Raw genomic sequence first — 25,771 nt, 5'->3', positions numbered from 1 at the left:
ATCAAAAGAGCTGTAGGTTGTTTTACGATTCTGGAAATGGTTTATCCTAGTTTTCACAGTGCCACCCCTACATGTATCTTTCCCTAGGAAGCTGCTTTCAGACTCAGTTATGAAAAGCAGTGTTTTTGTCTGCTAGAACACAGAGCTGCACAAACATCCCATTCCTCCACTGCAACCACTGCAGTGGTGCTCTACAAAACTGGGATGGACCACAGGAAGCCATAGACCTGCTGTGACTGCAGCTCCCACATAAATCACATACTTTGTACTACCTTAACAGCAAACATAGTTAAACACAAAGCTTGATTCATATCACAGTAATTTTGTGGGGGAAAAAAAAGAAAATAAAAGAAAAATAACCCGATAAAATACATAGCTACCCCCCTCCCCCCCATATATTGCTTCAGTCCAGCATTTGCAAGTAGATCTATGAGACAGCACTATATCCGCTGCACTTTCTTCTCCGTATAATTGCAAATAAAAGTGGGATCAATTTTAATATTCTTCTAAATAATCATGTAAAAACTGTTAAGAGACGTAAGCCATCACCATGGCTTAGGTAAACAGCCAGTGCTTTCATTAAGTCTGGGACCAGGAAGTGGAGAAGCATAGTCTCACCCTGTCTCATTAGGGAATGCTTCTTACAGATTTGTGGTGCTGTCTCTGAAGAAGTAAATCCTGTGCCTCTTCAGCAACCTGATGTCAGCTTATCAACTCTGAATGGCAATTTCCACTTGGCAAATAAAATCTATTTTGCAATCTGTTTCACTATATTTGCCATTCAGGATAGTAAAATGGGTCTGTGAAAAGTGTTTTTCCTCTAAACAATTTATGCTTTTCATTTCATTTAATTTATCCACCAATATTTTAAGTAGATGCTAATATGAGTATTCAGATTTTGCAGCTTTTATCATTCAACATGTAGCTGGAATTGCACCGGATTAAGCTCCTTTTCATATAAGCCAACAGCAAACCCAGGTTCTAATGATACAGGCTTTATAAACCATTAGGAATTGAGTAATACTATGCAAAATGGACACTGCAAAGCAACTTTCTGGATCTACCCAGGACAGACATTTGCTGGAGAGCAGACAGAGCAATCTCGCAGAAGCATGATCACTTACAAAGCCAACTTACCTTGCATTAATGAGGTACTGTGCTAAGCTGATGTTTGCAGGGGATCCTGTGATTGTAACTTGTCGTTCTGCGGAGCCTTCTGTGGCATTAGCAATCTTGATCTGCGCTCCTGACATCTGCCTGATTTCATTTATCTTACTGCCTTGTCTGCCAATAATGCAGCCTATTAACTGGAGCGGGACAAAGACTGAGATTAGTGCCACAGACACAAGCAAAAACCACTTAACTGCAATCTGTAGTATTGCTAAAAAGAGGGTTATGAGCAGCTCAGTAGCAAAACAAAAAGATTTTTGCTCTGCTGTTTGGAAGTAATCTCTAGTGCAGTCTATTGTCTCTATGGTCATACGCCTCTAGATCCAGTTTTTCTGCTACATGGGTAAATCACCTTGAAACATTTCTGGTGTTTCAAGACTATTTCACTGTCTCAGTGGCAGAAAATGACAGTGTGCTGTGATGTTGAGAAAACCAAACCACTTGCCATTGGCAGCAGCAAGCCAAGAGCAGCAGCTGGGAGCCAGGCTGACCATCCACAGCTGCTGTGTGTGGCTCTGCACCTTTCCAGAGCACTGACAACCCTACACCTCCCTGGGTACACATGGTGAATGCTTGGCCAGGTACTGTGCATTAAAGTCAGTGGGATTTACAGCTCTCTGACTGCAGGCAGAAGCAAGCATAGGAAGATACTGAAATTTGTCTGCCTTCCTTTACAGAAACTTACCAAAACTCTTATTTTGTGAGTAGAGCTGAGCCTGAGCTGTGTGTGTGTGCATGTGTGTCCCAGGGTGTTTCTCCTCCAGGATGGGGAGCCCCAGGAGCAAATGGGCATGGAACCAGCAGCTGAGGCTGAGATGTTTTGGTTTCTGTATGGGTGAGGAGGGGGATTTTGTTCTGGGTGCTGAGAAGCTCAGCCATGGCCAGAATGAGTAGAAAACAGAAACTTTGCTCTACAGGTCTGTTGATGCTGGGATAATGTTGCCGGTTTTGCAGAAGGATATGCCAAGATGCAGAGACTGCCCTTCCCCTCCCACTCTTCCCACTGCTTCAGGCCCTGACATGTTACCCTTTGTGGTACTGTAGTACTTGGAGCAACTGGCCAGAAACAGATTCACATTGTCCACATATTTTATCAACAGAAGAAAAACCTCCAAATGCAATCCTTGCTTCACACTCAGGGACAAACAGAAAGCCAAAGTAGATACCCAAGTAGCTGAAACAAAGACCAAGTTTTGACGAGCACAAGAGGAGCAACCACAAGGGGGGAAAAATGGGGTGGCAGGAAATGCACACAGGATTTCCCATCCTGTTACAACAGGAGGGCCTTGCTGAGCTCCCTGTCCTCATCCCAAGGAATCTCTCTGAGTGTGTGACTATATGCCAGTGCAGTGGACTGGTGTGTGCTCCACTAGGAAGCCTCTGGCCTGTCTGTGTGCACACCAATGTGCCTGCACTGGCTACCTGTGGGCAGCACAGGGATCCCTAAGCCTCTTCTTCTGATGCCTCAGTCTCACTGGCCTCTGTGGCTGCAGGGAGTGAACCTGGTGCAGGAGAGGGGAGCACCAGAGCATGGGCAGAGAAGGAACCTGCTGGGGTCACTCATTAAGCTGCCACTTGCATCTGCTAGGGGTCCTCAGTGATGCCCAGCTTGTCAACCATGTGGGTCAGTGCAAAGACTGTGCCGTCTCCTAGCTGAGCTTGAGTTAGGTAGTGAGGATTCAGTCCACACTGGTCAAGGACACTGGTAATGCTGGTGCCTCAAAGAGAGGTTAGGTAGCTTTTTTGCCTGAAGCTCTCCAAAGTCACCCTTCATTGCTGTGACAACAAGATGCTTGGACACCCTCTGCAAGCTGTGACACAGCCTGTGGCTCATGCAGAACATACAACTCCATGCAGGAAGGATAGTAGTGCTGGGGACTTGGGCTCTCTCTGAGGTGCCTTTCTCATTACATGTTACTTACACTGAAATTTGAGCAGTATCTTGAGTATACAAGACCTGTTGTGTTCTTGAAGAAGTTCAAGGGACATTTGATTATGGGCATTTGGTTTTACATAAAGAGATCTGCCTGAGATGCCTTGCTCTGAGATGGAATCATGTCAAACTCCATCCAAACACCTCTGGCCCATTTGGGAGAGGAGCCAAACCTAGCACAGACTATACCAAGCCTGCTATACACTGTAGTCTAATACTGTACTTACTAATAAGTATAATCATCACTGGCACAGGGTCCTGTTGAAGATCTGTCACTTGTGGTGTCCCCCAAGGTTCAACACTGGACCCAGTGCTGTTTAACCTGTTCATCAATGATTCAGATGAAGGGGCAGAGGCCTGCTCAGCAAGATCCCTGATGACACAAAGCTGGGAGGAGTGGGTGACACTCCAGAGGGCTGTGCAGCCCTTCAGAGGGACCTCAACATGGTGGAGAGATGGGCAGAGAGGAACTGTCTGAAATTCAACAAATGTGGGGGCTGACCTGCTGGAAAGCAGCTCTGTGGTGAAGTACCGGGGGCCCTGGTGGACAACCAGCAGTGTACCCTTGGGGTCAAGAAGGTCAGTGACATTTTGGGGAGCATTAGGAACAAATAACACTGCCCAGATCAATGGAAGTCATCCTGCCCCTCTACTCAGCCCTGGTGAGCCATGTCTGGAGTGCTGTGTCCAGTTCTGGGCTCCTCAGGACAAGAGAGACATCGAGCTCCTGGAGCAGGTCCAGCGCAGGGCAACAAAGATGAGTAACGGACTGGAGCACCTCTCTTATGAGGAAAGGCTGAGGGGACTTGGCCTGTTCAGCCTTGAGAAGAGAAAACAGAGAGGGGACCTCAGGAATGTCAGAATCTGAAGGGAGGGTGCCAAGAGGGTGGATCCAGGCTTTTCTAGGTGGTGCCAGGAAATAGGACAAGAGGCAATCAATGGGCGAAAACTGATGCACCAGAAGTTCCACCTGGATGTGAGGAAGAACTTTTTCACTGTGTGGGTGACCAAGCTCTGGGACAGGCTGTCCAGAGTGGTTGTGGAGTCTCCCTCACTGAAGGTATTCATGAACCATCTGGACACAATCCTGTGCCATGTGCTCTAAGATGACCCTGTTGGAGCAGGGAGGTTGGACCAGATGGCCCTGTGGTCCCTGCAACCTGAACCACTCTTTGATTCACCCACTCTGTGAATACTTGTATTTTAAGTACCTATAATATACACATATGTACATAGTGTGTACATGTATATGCAGATATGTTTTGACTCTCTCTCTTGATGTGAGCTGGAAGTGCATCAAGCCCAGTTGTCTATCTCTGACTGTGGCAGTAGCCCACCCTTACAAGGAAAAACAAAAAAGGTAAAACGAGTGTGAGGTATAAAATAAAGTTTCTGCTGGTATTTCAAATTCCCTCCTAAGGCTTACAGACCACCTGAGCAGCAGCTGCTATCTCTGCCTTTATGCTCCATAGTCCATCTGTCTGACAATTTCTTTTTGAACCTGTTTCTCCTTTTGCTGTCCAAGGGCCATGGCAGTGACTTGCAGAGCTTGCTGATGCGTTAAGTATCACAGTTTGTTTGTACACCCAAAATATCATCTGGTGTACCCTCCTTGATCTGTGAGCACCAGGCAAAAATCGTTCCCTTTCCACTTTCTCTACACCACCTCTGTCTGTCTTCCCCAACCTCAACATACCTCATTTCTCCTTGTGCCAAAAAAACTGCAAACAAACCAACCCTGAAACACATGTTCTGCTTTTTTGCCTTTTTCTAGCTCTGATCTTTGCTAAAGTTCTGCTGGCACGAATGGAAACAGAACTGAGTCAGGAGTCTGGACTCTTAAAGGGTGGGATTCAAAGGTCTCCTATAATTCCTCCCATCTCCAAATCACTGATGCCACGAATTGTCCTCTGCAGCTTGGTATCTGCTGTCAGGAGCAGAGGGGTTGACCACAGGTACTCATGGTTCCCCCTGGTTCCCTGCTGCCAACAGCCAGTCCATTTGCTTTGGCAAAGCCTCTGCATTAGCTGAGCAAGCAGGTGCTCATCACAAATTAGACTCTTCAATCTCTTTTCAGAAAGATAGAGGCTGAAACTCTTGGTTTCAGGTTTGGTTGGTCTGTTTTGTGGTTTTTTTAACCAGAAGGTCTGGGGCAGAGAATACTATAGGGGGAAGTATCTCCTGAGGCAGATTATAGTTCTTTACAAACTTGCAGCAGGGCCTGGAAAAAGATGCTTAAATACTCTGTATCTCTTAAGAACAAAACAATAATAATGTTAAGAAATTTCCTTGCCACCACAATGCAAAATCTGGACCATAGTAATTGCACAGACCTTGCAATAAGCCATATAGAAAACTGAGAAAACATGGGCTGCTCCGAGAACATTTTGCACATGTGGGTCCCAATCATTGGCAGGGAAGTATTTGAGGCACCATAGGGAAATAAAGGCAATTCTTCGAGTCTGCCATATCCATCTTGGATGGACTGACACTTCTGTTTCTGTGGAGTAGTGATCAGATTTACAGCTGCCTCAAAATGTTCTTGGTGCTTTCTGTGGGCAAATTGCTTTCCTTGTCCCTGACTGCTGCTCCCAATATATGCAAAATCTGCCTAATTTTTATGAGATGGATTTTGAAATTATTATTGGTCTGTTCATTTATTCTCAATGGATTTTTTGGGGTATTGACATATGAATCTTAAGACATCTGTTATCTACACCTAAGGGTGCCATCTCTTCTTTCTTTTAAGGTTCTTTTAAGGACCGGTTTATGCCACTTTATTCTGGGATTTAGGTGAAACACACTTATATTGTGCAACTTGGGCAGCAGTGGAAGGACAGACAAGATCCCAGCAAGGAAAGAAAGGCAACCAAATGCCCCCGCAGGAGGCTTTGATGATCAAAATGAGACACTAGATAAAGACAAAGGTGACTTCTGAGATGGACTGGGAGAAGTGTCCTCTTTGTTCTCTTTTTGGAGTTACATAGAAATTATGAAAAAACCTAAAAAGGCAGATCTTCTGAATTCATTATTTGGAGAGGAAGCCTCAGTTTTAGCATGTGAAAAATAACTTTCTGGAATTTTTTTTGTCTCCAGTACCTCTTTGTTGTTGAGCCACAAGTTAATTGCAATTGTCAGCATATTGTATGAAGAAAGCAGCATGACGTTTTTACAGAAATTATTAATAATAGAAAAATAAATTTCTGTCACTGCCTAAATGCCAGAGGGAGTGAGGAAAATTTATTTTCATATGAAGCTATACAATTTGTAAAAGGGTATTAATATCTATTTGCTATAGACTAGGCTAAACTCTCATCTTCTCATTGTCTTTATATCTGATTTTGCTCTATCATGTTCTTACTGAGGTATGCTTATCATTATCTTGGTCTTAAAAAGTATATAAAAGTATTTAGCACATATTCTGGTTTCTCTGGTAGCTGCAAAGCACACAGGTATTCTCATGGTGTTCTCATGTGTGCTGAACTTTTACACAGATAAGCACAAATGAAAAGAAAGCTGTGGAGCTCATGCAGCACAGGGAATCCCTGGAGCTGGAGCAGGCAGGGGACAAACCATGGGCTGCACTGCAGCTCCGTGCCAGGGCCTGCAGCTTCCAGCCAGATAAATCACTGTGCCACACTGACAGCCTGCCCATCAAAACTGAGACTAGGAGATGCTTGTTGGGAAAGCAAAGCCAAATGGCCCACGCAGGCTTTGCTGCACAGCTGCTGCTGCCTCTCCCACCCTGACCTCCCTCTGACACAGCATCTGGTTGATGGTGCTGGTGCCTTCCCATCCTGCTCCCTCACTGCCTCGTTTCTCTGTCTCCCTCATATCCTCATTTCTCTCTGAATCATTAAGATTGAAAAAAAACCTCTAAGATCATGGAGCCCAGTGATTAACCCAGCACCATCATTTCACCCTTAAACCAAGTCCTCAAGTGCCACATCCACAATGTCCATTTGAACACTTCCAGATGTCCTTCTGAACACTTCCAGGGATGGTGATTCCAATGTCTGACCACCCCTCCAGTGAAGACATTTCTCTTAATATCCAATCTAAACCTCCACTGGTGCAACATCCTAAGACCACTTCCTCTTTTCCTATCACTCACTTGGGAGAAGAGAGCAACCTCCACCCACCTACAGCCTCCACTCAAATAGTTACAGAGAACAATAAGGTCCCTTCTGAGCCTCCTCTCTTCAGGCTAAACAGCCCCAGCTCCATCAGCAGCTCCTTGTGGGACTTGTGCTCAGACCCTTCACCAGCTTCACTGCCCTTCTCTGGACTCTCTCCAGCACCTCAATGTGCTCTTCTGAACCTCCAGCACCTCTCCTGAACTGTGGGGCCCAAAACTGCACACAGCATTCGAGGTGTGGCTTCACCAGAGCCAAGCACAGGGGGACATTCATTGCCCTGGTCCTGCTGGTCACACCACTGCTGACAAAAAGAATACATTTTTAGCACTGGGCTGCCTGAAGAGCAGCCCTAGCGCAGCTGTGATGGGGACATGGGACACCAGTATGCATGGTCACACTGGGAGACCCAAGGGAAGGCACCTGCAAAATTCCCAAGCAGCTCCTGCTACCTGACAGGACAAGAGCCTGTTCTTGCCTCTGCTTTCAGCCCTGGGTGCACACACAGACAGCAGCACACAGAGCTCAGGTGGGCAGCTTTTGTTCCTCTAACGCACACCCTGACACCACACAAACATCAGAGCTCCCTCTCCCCACCTGCAGAGCTCCTGCAGGCTCTTCCTAAGCCAAACCCCTTTTTAGCCTCAGCTTTGCTCCTTAAGCAGCAACAGCAAGACACAGACTGCACAGCCAGAAAAACCTTCTGTGAGAATCATTGTGTGGATACGTGTTTGCTGTTCATGGACGTACTGAGCTGGGGTATTTCACACCTCATGGATGAGAAACTGATAGTTTTTAAAAATTTTGTATGGCGCTACAGGACCCAGGGCAAACTTTCTCCCTCCCTTTCTCTGCCATGAACCCCAAAAGAAGATAAGTCAGAAGAGTGACCTTGGATTTGCAACTCTGATGGCAAGAACAACATTTGTCTGAAAATGAAATTAAGAAACTTGTTCTATAAGGGTAAAGAAGGTGCTCCTAAAAAATTCACAACTTAATATGAATTTGGTTGCAAAGCAGGAACTGATAAATCAGCAGGGAATTTTTTATGTAACAGAAAGCTGAATGAATCACAGCACTCACACCTCCACTTTGTGGTTCTGTATATTCTTCTTACTGTAAATCATTGCCACTGAGTTTAATAGGGCTTGCACAATATTGTAAGTATCTCTTAAATAGTATAATTGCTATTTGTGATCCCACTCATGCTTCAGAGCTTTTTTTACTGGAGGGGAATACTTCCATTTTCCAAATGACTCATTTGTAATGAAAATGGAAAAAAGACCCCAACTCCGTCTGCAATGAAATCAAATTAAAGGGGAAGGCATTTTCATGTGATGCCCAGCATATCAGTTGGGCATTTTGAACTGTTTTGAGATTCAACACCATGTTGCTCATGGACACTAGGCCTGTTGATCACAACCAACCCAAAGCTGCTGGAGCAGGAGTGTTCCTAGCCCTTGTTTTTAAAATAAATCCTTATACTGCACCTTTACATTTCCAAAGTAGCTTTTTGGCTCAGGAAAAATGCCATTCTTGGGTAAGTGTGGGGTTCAGTGGAGATGGGCATGGAGGACTCCAGCCCAACACACAGCACATGGGGCTGCACATTCTTCCACCCCCTTTGGCCCCTCTGCTGAGACCACCCGTGCCAGTGCCACCTGAGAGATGAGTTTTGGGAAGCCAGGCTTTCATGAAGCCAGTGAAGCCCGTGGCACTGTCACCAAGGGGCACGAGAGGGGACAGCCACTCCTGCCGCTGCCATCCAGTGTTTCACCAACCCCTCACACCCCTCCCCACAGACTGACTTCTGCACCATTTATTCTGGGGCCGGTGTTTACAGATCAGCCAAAGGTCAGAGTTGTCCCCTCTGGTGCCAGAGGAGCGAGAGAAGAGAAAGAGATACGGACTATTGGTCCACTTACATCATTGGGAATAGTAAGTTCATGGGAACTGGTTGGAGTAGTGGCATCCAGTCCTATTCAGGGGACAGAGGGAAAATGTTACGCCAGCTGTTTGCAAGAAGGGCAAGACACAACAAATGAAATTTTAAAGAAGGAAACATACAGAAAGGAGAGGGGTAAAAAAGAGAAAAGAAAGGAGCAAAGAAAAATAGAGAACTGATAGTGAAACAGAAAAGAAAGCAAAGGATGCAAAACTCAGAGGGCTGGACTAATTTTAAATGAATCTTATTTTAATTAACCTTTAACCCACCAAAGCAACAAATGTCACATGAGATTCCATAGGGTCATCATAAAAAGCTTCTAGAAAATGAAGGGTTTCCTCTAAAAATATGTCTCTGAAGCTTGTTCTAAACACATCAATTGAGAAATTCATGTATGGCTGAAATTGGACCTGTCTACTAGGAATTCCAGAATATGGAAAATTAAAGTGGATGTCAAATGAACAATTAGCTGAACAAAATACATGTTTATGAAAAATAACAAAAAAATTAAAATAAAGACAAAGAAATTAACCTAAGAAATCTGGAAATTATATGTGGGATTAGTTGCTGAAGAAATGTTGGGAAGGGTAATTTTGGAAGGGCAATGGACAAAGTACTCTAAGCTGCATACATTTGTTTGTAAATTGGGTGGACAAAAGGAAAACGCTCAGGAAAAATGGAATTACTGTTCTAACACACAGTAACATTACAGAAATGTACATCTCACAAATATAACCAGGAAAAGATTAAGGAGCAGGATGTTAATGACAAGAATAAGGAAAACACAAAGCTAGGAAAGGCCATTTAGTATTACTTGTATGTATTTTATCAGATACATCACAAAGAAACAAAAGTATGTTTTGATGTCATGAATCTTTCTCTTATTTTCTCTTTTTTGGTGTTTATTGTATTATCTGTAAAGATATGCCAAAAATAGTAATTTCTAACTAGAATTTACAAAAAATAAATATTCTATAAAAAGTGACTGATTTTATTTGTTTATATTCAATTATGAATTGCACAAGCTTATTTCACACTGAGTATCAAATAGTCAAGTTGCGCACAGAATTGTGATGTATGTGATAAAATGTTATTTGCCATACAAAGCATGTACCAGTACAGATGCACTTCTGTGAAGTTTTTAGATGCCAAGCATGTATGTTGTGAAGCACAGTAAAAATGTTCATTTGCAGGCTTAAGTGACTTCTCACTCTTCAATCAAGAATTCAGCCTCAGCTTTATTAAGTAGGGAGCAAATTTTTAAGTCCTTAACTAAATTTCCATTGCATTTTGTAGCTATATCTGCGTTATCTAGTAGGAAGTGAGGCACTTATCCCAGCAGTGATAATTACAGATGCTCTCAAGACATTTGGCTCTACAGGAATTCAACTTTATCATGCCATGGTTTCTTTAATTGGTGTTTCTGTGCCATGAGCACAAACTGTTTTCCCATGTTTGCTTCTCTCTGAGATCCATGTCACCAAAGCATGGATAGAAAAATGCCCAAGCACTTCCCTCAGAACCAACTGGTACATACTGTATGGTCCACAATAACTCTGCAAGGACTGAACAGAAGAAACTCAGGGCTTTTAGCCAAGGGCACAAATGAAGCCATTGTGATTAACAAAAGTAACAAACAAAGCACGTTTTAGTAATGATGAAAGGAACTGTAACAGAGGTACGGGAGGGAAGAAGAGAGATTAATGTGTAAAAACAGAAGGATTGCTGGTCATTGACCACATTTATTATTAAAATGATGTAATGACCACGGGAAACAAAGCTGTTAAGAAGAAGGACATCCCCAGGGGGTCATGGGTACGTACCAGGGAAACCAGGGGTGGTCTGCCCAAGGGGAGTAAAGGGGGGATGCTGCATAGCCAACTGGTGAAGCTTGGTCAACTGCAGGGCAGGATGGGAAATTAGAACTAACCAATCAAATGGAATTATTTCAGAGCAGAGAAACCATCTTACGTGTTCTAAAACTGGATTAATTAAAATTATATTGAAAAATAAAAGGTTTAATAATTCATTCTAATCTACTGTAGAGAAAAAAAACAAACCAAAAACAAACTGGTTATAAATGACATCTCTACTGTTATTACATGTAATGGCTATTGTTAATATTAACTAATTACTGTAGAATTACATATTAAAAGAACTCAAATATATCACATGCAAAAAGACCAAGATAACTGTCATTTGTTCTTGGGCCATTGTACTTTCTAGCAATTATTACACAATAATTAATAACAAGAGATGCAGCTGGACTAACACTTGGCTATAGAACGTGTTGGTCAGGAAAGGTGTCCTTAGGCCGTGTCTTCACTGCTAACTGCAGAAAGCAAATGCTGCCCAGAACAAATAAGAGGGAGAGGAACAAAAAGGGAATAATTTACATGTGCTGGACTCACGTCTGGATGAGGGATGGCATACTGCCCCTGAATCGTGAACGCCTGGAAACAACAAGCACAGTTAAGACACGGGTTAGTCAGGTGGGACAACATTCCTGTTCTCATCACAAAAGCTTCTCATGGTCCCCCCCAGCAAACGCCACCTGTATTGCTTTCCACACTGAGTGAGGTTTAATTGTCTTGTGCTGCTTGATAACCCTTGGCACATTACAGAAAGGCTCTGTCAGGCTGCCCATGTATCCCTTGGCAGCAGAGAACCCCAAGTGCCACCGCCCGAGCTCTGATGCTCCTGGCCCTCAGGAGCTCTCTTTAGTCCAGCTCTGTCTGCCGGGAGCAGAGCTGAGGACATTGGGGGGTCAAGGAGCACAGGGGGTCCCCAGTGACTCCAAGGCACCCAGGGAGATGCTGATGCCAGAGCAGCAAGAGGCACAGTGAGGAGGGGACAGGCCTGCTCAGGGGATGCCCTGCCCTGTCCTCCAGCTCCTGACTGCCACGGGTGTGCAGGGCCACGTGCCAGCCAGCTCTGAGCCACCTCATCTGACAGCCACAGACACCAAGTGCCAGCTGGGGCACCTCATGGAGCTCATGCCCAGGCTGCCGTGCCAGTGGGAAGCTGAGCCTGTGTGCTGATGGCAGCCTGTCCTGCAGGGCCTGGGCACAGGGCCAGCAGGCCACTTTGGAGACAGGAGCATCAGGGAGACCCCCAGCACAGTGCATGGTCTTATCCTCCACAACAAGCCAGATATCCTCTCTCCAAATCCAGCCACTCTGCACCACAAGAGCAGTGCAAGGGATGTAGTTTCTAGCATCATTTCTGGCAGCACCGGCGTGAGGTGTGGGGGTAAAAAAGCACACGAGTGAGGAGGGATATGGTGGCATGCCTGACACCAGTTAGCACAGCCCTTTGTCTCTCCTGCTGGTCCTGTTCAACTCTCTGCAGTGGCCTACAAAAAACTACAGAGAGTTTATGGTTTTCTATTATGTATGAAAGAAATGGCATGTCAAAAAAATTAATGTGCTTGTGCTTAGACAGGCAGGAAAGCAGAAGGACAAATTATAACATAAATATTTGTAGTGGGAGAATTATAAACAGGAACAGAGCTGATTGGCTTAGTTTGCAAAATGCTTATTTGACAAAAGGCCTCTTAGAAAGTAATGAATCCTCTGCAAATGATAAAACAATTCATTTAATGGAGTTCGGATATTAAAACCTTTAATGTCTCAACTGCACGATGCACACTTCTGCAGCAGAATTTCCCTTCTGGAGAAGAAACATTTAATTTAGTTTTTAAATTAGTTATAAAGCCAGGCCAAAATCTGGAAAACATTATGCACGTGAGCAGTTTTCAGGGAGAAGTGTGTGTACCAGGCTCAATGGGAGGTTCATGGGCAAACACGCATGTGCCTCTGTAGGGGATGGGCATCATTGATGGGTTATGTATCACAAGAATAGGTTCCATTCCACAAAAACAAGTGATCCCTGTCATCAGTGGGTCTAAAGGAAACATGTATTTGAGCAAGTGAAACTTGTTTAACTGTTTCACCAAATGAGGACGACCTCAGTGGGGCAGGGCAGGGGGAAGGGGGCTATGCTCTGCGCTCAGCCAAGCACAGCAGCAGCTTCAGGGAGGTTCCAGCTGGGTCTGTGAGCAAACAGTGGGCTTGGAAACCATGCTTTGGTGTCTGAGCCTCTGTGCTGGATCATAAGTGTCTTTTCTGGTCCCAGCAGTACTTCAAACCCGGCTGAGAGAACATCTTTTACACAGCTGCTTTCCAAGCAGTGGTCTGCAAACCAGCAAGAACCCATTACAAAAAAGTCACCAGCAAACCTAAGAGAAGCCACCCCTTCCATCATCGTTCTGCTCCCTCATACTTCCATGTGTACAAAGGAGGAAGCAAACAAACTGGAGAGGTAACAAAAACCAAAACTAATCAACACTCAGTGCTCAGACCAGGTTACTTGGTTGCTTGGTAGTCCATGAAAACCATCAAACCAGAATGGGCACGATGGGCCTTGAATTTTCTGCCCCAGCTAAAAAAAACCAAACAACCAAAACCAAAAAAACAAAAAAAAAAGCCCTAACCAAACAAAAAAACCCCAAACCAAAACTCAAAACCCCCCTCAAAAAACCTGAGAAGGAAAGGTTTTAATTTATTAGGCTGCCAAAAGGTCACTTGATTGATTTAGCTTGAGAAAACAGTCTCTGCTTGTCAGGGAAAACAGCCCTTGTCAGGGGAACCATATGTTTTTGGGGCTGGGGCTTGCTAAGCTCAAGCCTGATTAGAGGCTACTGAGACATCTGTCCTGTACTGTTCCATTGAGCACATGGGCTATGGATCTGCTTCCATCAAAGTCATGGGCAACTTACTGATGTAAGTGACAACAGGGATGACCTGCTCTGCACATCTCCCTCGATTTAGACCATGATACTGGTGAGAGACAGAGAGCAAAACTGCCCCCTCTGAGTACCCATTTAAACACCAATGTAGCACACGGGGTAGAAATTCCCAATTTAACCATTGCACATGCTAAATAACAATAGGGGCAGAGCAGGGCAGTGTTCAGTTTCCTTTTAGTTTTGTTATGCAATGCAGTATCAAAGAAGCACAAGAGAATTAAAAGCAATACTTAGAGTGGAAGAACCCAAACTTCGGAAGAAAACTTGAGATTATATTTTGCTAATGTTACTTATTTTACTAAGTGTTAAACAAACAAAATCCTTTCAAGATAGCCATGATGTGATTTAGAATAACTTCTGATATCTTAGCTGAAAGGTTGTGTGGAACTAACAGTGCTAATAAAATTTAATTTTTGGTATTAATTTCCACTTATGAAACCTGGTTAAAGCGTCTTTCCATAGTGGTGTCCAAACACACCTTAAACATTTTCTTAAAAATTCTGCTAGCCAGAACACAGAGAAATTCAAAGCACACAGAAGGTGTCCGCCTCTTACATTATTTGTCACATCAACAAGGTTGCATTAGAAAAGTGAGAACACTTTTTCAACTGATAAAACTGAAGATGACAAGAGCTATTAGACCTGAAAATAGGATACTTTCGATTATTTGTACGAACTGCTCAGCACCCTCTAGCAAACAGTTTCAATGCTTTTGAGTAATCATATACAGTCTTTGAAGGCAGTGGCAATTACAACACTGATAGAATGAGCTGCTGCATACATATACACACACATATTTCTTAAAGGACAGCACTGCAGTGTAAACTTACATAATTGGAGTAAATTATTCTGAACTTTCAGTCATAGATCAGTTTCTGGCACATTATTTTACATTTCAATTCAGCTTTGGTCACTAAGGAAGCAGATTTCTTATTTTGATGGCAACAAGTAACAGAAGTAGGCTCAAACATGATGAAAGCTACTACATCCAGATTATAAAAATCTGGATATACACCAGAACAAATCATTAGAGAATAGAAAGTAAAAGTCTCATACAAAAAAAAAAATCAGAGACAGTTCATAACAAGGGCTGTCAGAAGCATTTTGGCATATGCTTGGGAGGTGTGTGCTCCTGTGCAGGAGCTTCCTTACACACCAGCAGATTGTGATGGCACAGGCCGTCACACCAACAATGCCAGCAGCACCTTGGGCACTCAGCCCCACCAGGAACTCCATGTCCAAATTGCCCGAGGTGGGACACAGTGTGTGCCACCAGCCCACACCCTGTGACAGGGTGATGACCTTGGATGGGCTGATGGGGTGGGAGGGGGGACCTGCCTGCAGATCTGCTGGTAATTGGGTAATTGCCTAAAAAGAGACCTTGGCATCACCTTGGGGAAAAGATCTGGTTGGGTGGGGGTGCCTTACTGCCAGGGGGGCTTTACATATGTTAATCCTGAGTAGAGAGATGTTTGCCTTCCTCTAGGCTGGGTTTATGGGGTTGATTTTCCTTTGAGTTAGGCAGGGCTTGAAGCATCTCACTTCTCCACCACTGCTTGAAGCTTGGTGCCTACACAAGTCCCCTTGTGACTCTCCCATGGTGTTTTTAGGGTATTTATCAGCTCTGTTCATCATCGGCTCTTCAGTGAAAGCTGCATTCCCCCTGCAATAGATGATGGCACAGCACTCCTGCCATGCCTCCGTCACACACTGTAGACCCATTTCAGATATTATTAACAGACACAGAAGAACAAATTGCACGTGGGTTTTTAAAGGCAGATGAGAACCCTGAATGATACACTTAAGGTGAAGAGGAAATCATCAGAACTTCTTCACATAAAAATGAAACAGGAATGCTGTTCTTGTGTTATCAATCAGGCTGTTCCACACCATGGTTTGGAAGGTCTACACTTGCATGCAAGTAGCTGTAGCCACCTTAGAATTCCATTGCTATTTGATCCCAAGGAACTACAAGCAGTGGAAATTATGTGTGTGTAAATCCTTACTTCAAAATGCATTATTTGGTCCCAAAAAGTATGAAAACTATGAGAGAAAAATTACACTTTTCATTAGCAGAAATGTCACACTGTTTCATCACCTCTGAAAATTGATGAAACTGCTGATACTGCTAGTGAAGCTGCAAGTTAAGGAAAAAAGCCCTCAACCACTACAATAAGCAGGGCTGCCCCACTCAATGAGCTCCTGATTTGGAGACCTCTTGATCTGCAGAAGGACAAACCTTTCTTAATTACAGAAGTCAATGTTAAATCTTGTTAAAATACCAGATTGTCACAATTTTGTGTGAAGTTTGCAATGCAGTGTTCTCCTGTCCTGCAAACTGTAAGCACACACAGTAGACAAAGCACATCAATACTATACCAGGCAAGAAAGAGTAAAAGTTGAAAACTAACAGGCGCTGGCTGAGGCTGGGCCAGGACGGTGTGGTTTCCAGCTGAAGCCAAAATGGTGTCTGCTCTTACCTGGCCACCTGCAAAAATGATAGGTGCAGAGGCAGGTTTGGGACGGTAGGGGATGGTGGCACCTTTGGGTGGGGACTGCAGACAAAAACACAAAGTGGTCAAAATGTAAAACAAAGCAGAGCTTGTATTAAAAAGATGTCTCTTTTTACAAATATTGGTCACCTCAGAGAACAACACATGCAGATAACCCAGCCCACCCTGCCCTCCACCCCACCAGACAAAAATCATGCTAGAGGCCTCCTGTCGGGGCCTCAAGAGAAGAGCTGAGGACCTGAGTGCATGGCCAAAACAGGCAATGTGACACCTGTGGTTTCATTACTGCCACTGTCAGATGAACCTATGAAGCTTCATTGAGCATGTTAAGGCATTTCATGAAACAGGGGCACAATTTTGAAAACGGTCAATGATTTGGAAATTATGGGCATTTTCAGCAAGGGTTTAAAATGCCCAGATTTTTATATACATTTATTTTGTGTATCATTTAATCTAGGGGCTAAAAAATTGCCATCAAAATGAAACTTACTGGTCATATGCAATGACCTGACCTAAAGAAGCAAAAAGTCCTGGCTGGTCAGAATTATTTCTATTTTAAACAAGAGCTGGATGTTTTCTACCCTATTCTACATCAGAATAAAATGTCTTTCTTTCAGAATGACTGCAGCTCTGTTCTGGACTTGGCTGTTGTTCGACAATGTCAAGACAGCCTTTGACTGCTAAACCTTGCTGCAAGAGGCTCTGAAACACCAGGAGACGCAGAGTTTAACAGAGCCTCTGGGAATCCTTGGCACGGGAAGGGCAGGCAGCTCCCCAGGGGAACCCATGGCAATTGACAATTATTAATAATGTGTTTGAGCCTCTCCTGAGTGAGAAGGGACACGCTGGGTGCCCGCTTACCTCCAGCATCACCACGCAGATCTGCTTCACACACTGGATGATGGCGTCGGGAGTGCCGGATATGGTCACTGCGCGCTCTGTCGAGTTGGGCAGCATGTCCCCTGCCACCTGCACCTGGGCTCCTGTGGACTTCAGCAGAGACAGAGCAAAGACACTGTCACTGCCATGCAGGCAACGGCACCTCTGCAGTCTTTCACTGAGACAATGGAGGGGGTACACCCCTAAACTTTTTTTTTTGTTTTTTTTTTTTTTTGTCTTTGCTGGATGTGGTAAAGCATGTTTGGAAACTCCTACCCTGGACATGGATTTGGCTGTTCAAGCCAGTTTGCCAGCATTACCATCCCAGGGAGCTTAGTCCCCACTAGCTGTTAGGGAATCAAACTGTGACCTGAATGTTAGGAGAAGCATTTTAACCCTCTCAAAGGCTGACAAAAAAGTGAAATGCTGACTAAAAAGTGAAAAATTTTTTTTTTTTTTTTTTTTTTTGTCTTTGCTGGATGTGGTAAAGCATGTTTGGAAACTCCTACCCTGGACATGGATTTGGCTGTTCAAGCCAGTTTGCCAGCACTACCATCCCAGGGAGCTTAGTCCCCACTAACTGTTAGGGAATCAAACTGACCTGAATGTTAGGAGAAGCATTTTAACCCTCTCAAAGGCTGACAAAAAAGTGAAATGCTGACTAAAAAGTGAAAATGGTGAAAAGTACTCTTCAATAATAAAGAAATAATAAGAAAAAAATCCCAATAATTGAAGAAGCTTGGCTAATCAAATGAATCACTCTTTAAACTACTGATAAATGGCTCTTTAATCTACTGATGGCTGACTTGTGTCTCTTGTTGAAATTTGAGGCTTCCTTATGCTACATGGTACAGAAGCACTTCTAAATCTTAATTAGTGTTGATTAAATATATGCATATCATCAACTTTTAGCTCATTAATGAACCCAAGAAAGTAATGAGCCACTTTTGGGTTTTTTTTTTCACTGTTTTTTAAATTTGATCTTGGCACTAGTGTGTCTTAGTTACAAAAAAAACAAACAAACCAAAAACAAAAGAAAAAGAAAAGAAAGAAGAAAATACAGGAGGCCCAAACAACCCTTGACATTACTACACAAACACAGAAGACCTTTTCCGCCAACAGAGAAAAACCCAGGCATTTGACGTTGACTAAGCTCTTTAACATATTGCACAAAAGATCTCTTCCTGACTGTTACTGCAATGCAATATTTGAGCTTTAAAAAACAAGTATTTTCAGTAACCATTGACTTTGCGTCAGTCAGCAAGGAGTTAATTTGTTTTCCTGTTAGTTATAAACAACAAGTTTTATTCTTCTTTCCCAAGACTGATTAATGTACTGATTTCATCTTCTGTTCACTAGTGCTGTTTAAAGCCAAAGTATCAATTCCATGCCCTATAACAGACTTTGGAATTTCACCGTAATTTGATCAATCCCTCATGCTTTTACTTTCTTTTTTTTTCATAATCTTATCTCAAAAATAGTACTGCAACCCTACATGCTGTTCCTGGGTGCATGACTGAACACAAAAGACCCCTCCTTTGGCAACTGCTCAGTGTGTTGTGTGATGATGAAATTAGGCCACATTTTGGGCTGGATGCTCCTTGATTTCCCCCTCTTTCCTGATATTTGCTTTTTAATGTACATTCCTGGGTATCTGTACAGCCAGCACAAAAGACTGCCAAGTACCAGAGTCATTTATGCATTTAGTCCCAGTGCTAATCTTGTTTATTCTTTGACTTTGGTCATTCATCAGTGGCAAGAAACAAGTAATATTTTGTCCATTACCCTTATGCTTAGGAAGATGTGCAGTGTGACTTCTCGCTACATTAGCCTTATCAAAACACCTATTTGGCCAAACACTATCCTTTTACCTCCTTGTACCAGACTATGGGCAATTGCTTCTGAAACTGTGCTCACCAGGATAATCACTTCAGTCACTTCATTTAACCAACAGACCAATCTCACCTTTAAAAACCTGGGCACATTTCTACAGTGCTCTGAGTGAAGTTACCAATATTTAATATAAAATCCGAAGTATGGATAGCTGTAAAACCTAGAACTAAGCAATCACTAGCACACAGTTCACACTCATGCCTGCTTCTATTTTAACATAACTAAGAAATCAACTTAAAAGCTCCATAAAACCTACTGTCTTGGATCCACATTTCAGATTAAAAAAAACAGAGTTTCAGCTTTGTAGAGCCTGTCAAAAGCCTTTTGTATTGACACAGGTAAATTAAAAAAATGGATCAACATGTTATCTTAGTATTCAACACTTTATCCCATGTTGGAACGAATTCAGATTTAGAAGGAATATTGTCACTTCCTCCAGAATAACAATCAATTTTTCTGAAATATTTATTAATATTTTCTCTATATAACTGAGCATGTACCTGATTTTCTTGTATGAGTGATTACAAACATCAGATCCTTGGCTTGGCATGTGCTATATTGTTAACAGTACTCCTTGCATTTTTTGTTTAGACAAAAAAGTGTCTCCTAGCACACCAAATGAGTACCTCTAGCTAAAGTTTAAACTAAAAATAAATTCTGTGTTTGGAATGCATCAGATCAGGTCACTTGTGGCCCAGTGACATTAAGGAGAAACAGAGAAGGAACATGAAAATCATAATTTACTAGAAAGTAGATCTACTAGCTTGGAATCCCCAGGGCTGCTTGGGCTTTTCTCTGACTGTAAGGGTGGTAGTTAATTTGGAAATGTCTGCAAGTCTGCCCCCTGAGTATGGCTGGGCAGGGGTCTGTGCTGGAAAAGAAACTTGAAGAGCCATTTGTCACTGTTGCTTTGCTTAACTGTGCATGAAAGACTGTATACATTGTAAAGCTGTTTCTCTATTTCACATGTGGTCTCTATTGTCAAGAAAACTACAAGTGCAGCAGTACTGGACACCCTGCTTCTCTCAGACCAAGGCTTTTCCAGGTTTTTCAGTCAACCCACACTTATGTTGGTGTGATCAGTGAAGTGCAGTGGGTGATGCTGGCAGGGCATACTGCAGTAGGATGCTGAGCTAGCCAGTGTCCCCAGCACATCCCAAGACTTACCTCCCTGATTTCTTTGATTTTGGAACCTCCTTTTCCTATGAGGGACCCACACTGACTTGCTGGGACAACGAGCCGCAGCGTTACAGGCGGTTTGCTTGTCACCGAGCTGTTTGTCATCGAAGCGTTGATGTCCTGTAATCACAGTGTCAGCGAGCATTAGCGGGGATTTGTCACTCCTGGGGAGCACTGAAGGGCTCAGAGCAAATGCCCAGACTGTCTGAGGAGAGCAGGGGACTGTGCAACCAGCTGTGGCTGGCTTTGGTGGTAAGGAAAGCCCACCACAGCTCTGCCAGTGATCCACTGTGAGCATGAAGCCACTTGTGCCAGAGGAACCCTTTGGATGTCTGGCACTGCAAGATCCGTGCTGTGGGACCAGAGGGCAGGACTAGGAGGTGGAGGAGGTGGTGTCTGCCATTAAACCCAAAACAGGTGAAAAAGGCAAAGAGGCTTTTGGATTCACAGGCTTCCAAAACCTGTTTTGATCTGTTTTGGTCTCTTTTTCACCACCTCAGTTAGAAAATTTATAATGTGTAATATGTCTCTACATTTCATGTCTCTTTCCAGATTGGATTCAAAGGAAAATGGTTAAAAAAAGGAATGACAAAGAGCATGTGAGTAATCTGAAGCAGAGAAAATCAGATGGTTTTGGTAAGTCTTCAGCCGTCCTCTAGATTTAATTTCTCTTTTTTAGCAGGTCCATAAATATTTGTAGCACTTCACAACTTCTAAAATATTTTCCATCATGGTTATGTAACCAAAGTACAAAAAGCTCAGCAGAACAGTAATTGCCTGTGTCCAGATAATGAAACACATCCATGTATCCCACTGTCCAATGAGACTACATTAGACACTCCCATAAGCACTTCAACTTGTTGCAAGGTTTAAATTGTTTTAAATATATTTTGTTTGTTCAAAATCTTCTAGGCAAGACAAAACAATCTCTCTAAAGACTTCATCACAGAGGAAAAGATAAAGCTTATCTTTCCACTGATCAGTGGGATGCTTTAAGGTAACTTAGGATGAAAAATAAAAAGCCACAAGCTGCACTGCAGCTGTCCAACAACTCAGGAGAATCTCAGAGAGTTTTGGTAACACTAGCTGTGAACTGAGAAGACTCATCCGTGAGGTGGCATGACACAGCTATTATACTCTCCATAGGAATGTTACCAAAGATTATGACAGGAAGGAGAAAACATGCATTTCCTATTAAGTCCATTAGACAGAACTGATGTGATTTCCTATGCTTATAAAGGCTATCACTTTAACAAAAAACCAAGAACAATACCAAAAAAACCAACCAACCCACCAACCAACAAACCAACCAACCAACCAGAAGTGCCTATATTGTGCAATCAAGACCCCAAATTATAAAAAAACAATCACGATTTCCTATGCTTATAAAGACTATCACTTTAACAAAAAACCAAGAACAATACCAAAAAAACCAACCAACCCACCAACCAACAAACCAACCAACCAAAAGTGCCTATATTGTGCAATCAAGACCGCAAATTATAAAAAAACAATCAACAACAAAACTACTCAGCACTTCAAGCAACTCTGCACATCTCACTGGACCAGTGTGGGAGCCTGGTGACACCAGCACTGATTCCTATGGTATGTCCCCTGTTTTGATGGCAGCATTCTTCCATCCAAGAAAAGGCTTGGTATGACCTTAATTAGCTCAAAAGCTAAGAAAATAAAATCTTGAATGGAATAAGGCATTGCTGCATGTGACAAGACAGCTACCAAATCATTCCTCTGCCAGCCAGTAGTAACTCATATTCTGTTCAGTGGCTGTGTCAGTGAGAGACTGCAATCCAAAATAAAGCCAGAGGGATAACATAATTTTGCAGTACCCATGTATCTGAGATAAAGTTATGCTGATTTTTCAGCTGGAAGATGACATTTCATTGTATCATGTTTGTGTCAGATAGAGGCACATGTAGATGAATAATCCTCTTCAGCCACACAGCACAAAACTTAATCATGTCTCCTACTTCCATGTCATATGTAGCCTGGCCTCAAAGCCTTCACTGAAATTTCTGCCTTCAAAAGCACTTTTCAGGAACTGGAAGCCACTGTTCTCTTTATTTTGTCCTCACTATTTAAGAAGAGCAAAATCTAAACATGGGGACTCAGCAGCTTGGAGTGCATACAGGAATTATTCCAGCTTAAAAACATGACAAAGGAGAAATAAGCAGAAAAAAATCCCCCTCAGAATTGCAGGTTTCCAAGGAGGGATGGCTCAAGACTTTCTCACAGAAGAGTCATCTTTCAAACTGGGAGATTCCTATTTATTTAACCTCTAACTTTTTGTGACATTGCAGCCATTTCTTCAGGGCTCTGGCAGACACTACAGCTGGACCTTGCGTGGCTTTCTCCCTGCTTGGTGGGCTGCACCTCAGCCAAGACAGGCTAACTGGGAGCCTGGAAGTGCTGAAGAGCCAGCAGAAGCTCTTGGCATCCTGGGGTCATAGCAGATAAGGTTTCCCAAGACAAACTAACCTGGCAGCTCAGAATTCTACCAAGCCTCCAAGGAAAAAAAAATATACCAAAATTCTTCTTTTCTGGTTTCAAAGGAAATGTTAAACTGTCCAGTTTCCACAGCAAGGAGGATTCTGTGAGGTGGCTCCTCTCTTGGAAATGACCACTAAAGGACTGATCACAGTTGTACTGGCAAGAATTTATGTTTGTCAGAAAGGTATCACTGTAACTGCTTTTATCATCTTCCTTTTCTCTTCTTCTTCCTAGAGCCAAAGAAGTGCTTCATAGATGTTTACAGAAGAACAAGGATTCCAAAATTCCTTTTCTTATTCATCTGGAGATGGTCTTACTACTGAGCTGTGCCTGCTGGTTATTTCTGTGCTTAAGTACCACGTGCTTTCAGAGGATTATGCAGACTTACAAGCAAAGCTAGAGCTGCCCCATTGAAGTTACAGGGTCGCCAGTGAAGTTACAGCTGCATATCTTGGGTCTCAGCCTCCAGTCCAAAAATGACTCCACTAAAATGTCCCTCTTGTAGTTCCAGGGGTCTGCCTGGGTTAGTGTCATTTTCTAACAACTCTCTTCGTTCCCTGCAGTGAACACTTTAGGTATTCATGTCAATACCTACTTAGCTCATAAATTCATCATAAGACTGCTAGAAAAACAACTTCCATTAGGAAGGTTGTCAAAGCAGAGTAATATAAGGCTACAGAACAACCACAAGACAAACCCAACCTTTCTCATTTTTCTATCTCTCTGACAAATTTTGAAACTTTTACTAACATTAGCAAAGCATTCCAGGACTTCCTACACCTGCTTATCTCTAGGTATACAGCTGTACGGTGGAAATTAAGGGTCCAAGGTCTTCATGTGGGCATGCATGACAAATAACAAAACAATCCCTCAAAGCAGCAGTCTCACACATACATCTTTTTTCTTCTGTTTCAGCATAGCTGCATTAACCAGAGCTGGACTGAATCTTTTAAATGGCTGAAGAAATCTCCAAAAAAAAAAAAAGATATGAAAAATAGCACTTGGTAGCTAGCTAATTTGTAATTTTTGAAGCAGCACTTTATTTTTCCTCCAGAGTGTTACAGTTGCCTCATTTTATTGGCAGAAAGATTTATAGGAAACCTAACTGATTTTATTTATATATATATATATATAATGTATTATATATACAATATGTATGATATATACGAAGCAGCACTTTATTTTTCCTCCAGAGTGTTACAGTTGCCTCATTTTATTGGCAGAAAGATTTATAGGAAACCTAACTGATTTTATATATATATATATGTTTCTTTACTGCTGTTCTTTTAAATATACCACAAACCAATTATGTTAAAACTAAATACAGATTTAAGATTTATTTCAGAGCAGTACTTGATCTGCAGAGATTGCCAATACTCCTTTGCTAATGCTCATATGAAGAGCCCAGGCTACCTTCTAAAACCTGCAAGTGCAAATAAGTGCAAAATCCAGCCAGATGCCTGAATTTCAGCTTTCTTTGCCTATTGCTACCTACAGCACTTTCAAAGACTATGTTGCACTGGGTGGTGGGCTGGGGATCTGATGCCGTGCAGTGTTTGATGTTTGTATGAAAAATTCTGCATTATTTCCACTGGGTACTCATTTTGGTGGGAACTGGCAGGGATTATCTGTGCTAATGATTCTCTCAGAATTTTACAGGAGGAACGTTTTTCCTGTAGAGGGCAGAGACACTACTCTCTCCAGGATTCTCTGGACTGGGGGGTATGGCACTGTGCACCAAGCTACCTCAAACTAGAAGAAACAGGGATTGGTCCATGATGGGCAGGAGATGAAGAGGAGAAAGAGATGACAATAGGAGGCTTTGAAATTGGGTTAGATAGAATTACCTCTGGTTCTGCAGGCTTAAACCTCAAAATCATTATTATTTCATTAACAATTGGCATAAACTTCCCCAAGCATTCTTATAAAATGTGCCATGCCACAAAACAGAGACATTTTATCAACATACTGAAAGTCTGGAATATCATGCAGGAAGATATGAAAACCCATGAAGGACTGAAGAAATATAAATAACACCTGCAGTATATAAAAAAAAGGTCATTTGTCTGGAGCCTTACAGGAATGTTTGCCAAGACTGAAGAGGTGGAAACACCTGAGCAGGAGCTGGGGACACTCATCAGGCAAAGCATAGGTGTGAACAAAGCATTAAACTAGTAGGAGGTGAGGCATTTTCAGCAGTGGCAAGGATATGACAGCGTGATAAGCAGGACAGGGGACTGTTAATGCTGTTAAATAAGCCTTTGTGGAACTTCATTTGCAACCTGTCCACAATTAACACAGACATTCAAGATAAAATGTAACTGGAAAAAGGTGGAAAGGGACTACTAGAGTCATGAGAGGGGCGGGGAATGCATCCTCTGAAAGACTGTGCTTGGATCACTCTCTCTGGCAAAAGCAAAGGTATGTGGGGATAAAATCAGTTTCTAAATATATATCTAGAAAGGAAATCCTCAGGGATGGAAAGGCAAGAATTATCGAAACAAATGGCCAGTGCTGGCATAGAAACAAAGCTGCATGAACTGTTCATGAATAAACTCAGGTGAGGAGCGAAAAGGTGTCTAATCATCAGAGACCTGAAGTTGTGGACCCAGTATCAGCAAACAGAAAAAAATCTAACTAGCTCTTGATCATGCTGTGAAGTTTCAAGTCCAAGCCATACAGTTGATTCTAGAAGACAACTGCATCTGGTGACTTATGAGCTCTCCTCTAATCATGTTGCTCTAAATTTGAACATTTGCCATGTGTAAATAAAGGCACATGTTGACAATTCTCATCAATTCCTCC

At 42.8% G+C, this 25,771-nt stretch overlaps 1 protein-coding gene across 13 annotated transcripts in view; it reads right to left on the bottom strand.

Moving 5' to 3' along the window:
* LOC120502967 (poly(rC)-binding protein 3-like) overlaps positions 1-25,771 on the bottom strand; it is a 500,985-nt gene that overhangs the window by 17,495 nt on the left and 457,719 nt on the right. For 10 of the 13 annotated variants that reach the window (XM_039711011.1, XM_039711012.1, XM_039711000.1 and 7 more), the window contains 7 exons: positions 20,447-20,578; positions 17,369-17,497; positions 16,406-16,549; positions 11,581-11,637; positions 11,008-11,083; positions 9,165-9,217; positions 1,138-1,307 (listed from right to left, as the gene is read on the bottom strand). In XM_039711011.1, coding sequence (XP_039566945.1) covers positions 1,138-1,307; positions 9,165-9,217; positions 11,008-11,083; positions 11,581-11,637; positions 16,406-16,549; positions 17,369-17,497; positions 20,447-20,578 — 761 coding nt within the window. The remainder of the gene's footprint in view (positions 1-1,137; positions 1,308-9,164; positions 9,218-11,007; positions 11,084-11,580; positions 11,638-16,405; positions 16,550-17,368; positions 17,498-20,446; positions 20,579-25,771) is intronic. The other 3 variants (XM_039711013.1, XM_039711008.1, XM_039711010.1) reach the window with 1 other exon arrangement.

Source organism: Passer montanus, unplaced genomic scaffold (genome assembly GCF_014805655.1).
Source record: "Passer montanus isolate IOZ18808 unplaced genomic scaffold, ASM1480565v1 scaffold24, whole genome shotgun sequence".
Taxonomy (NCBI): domain Eukaryota; kingdom Metazoa; phylum Chordata; class Aves; order Passeriformes; family Passeridae; genus Passer; species Passer montanus.
The sequence above is the reverse complement of the archived record's forward strand: the minus strand, read 5'-3'. Positions and strand labels throughout refer to the sequence as shown.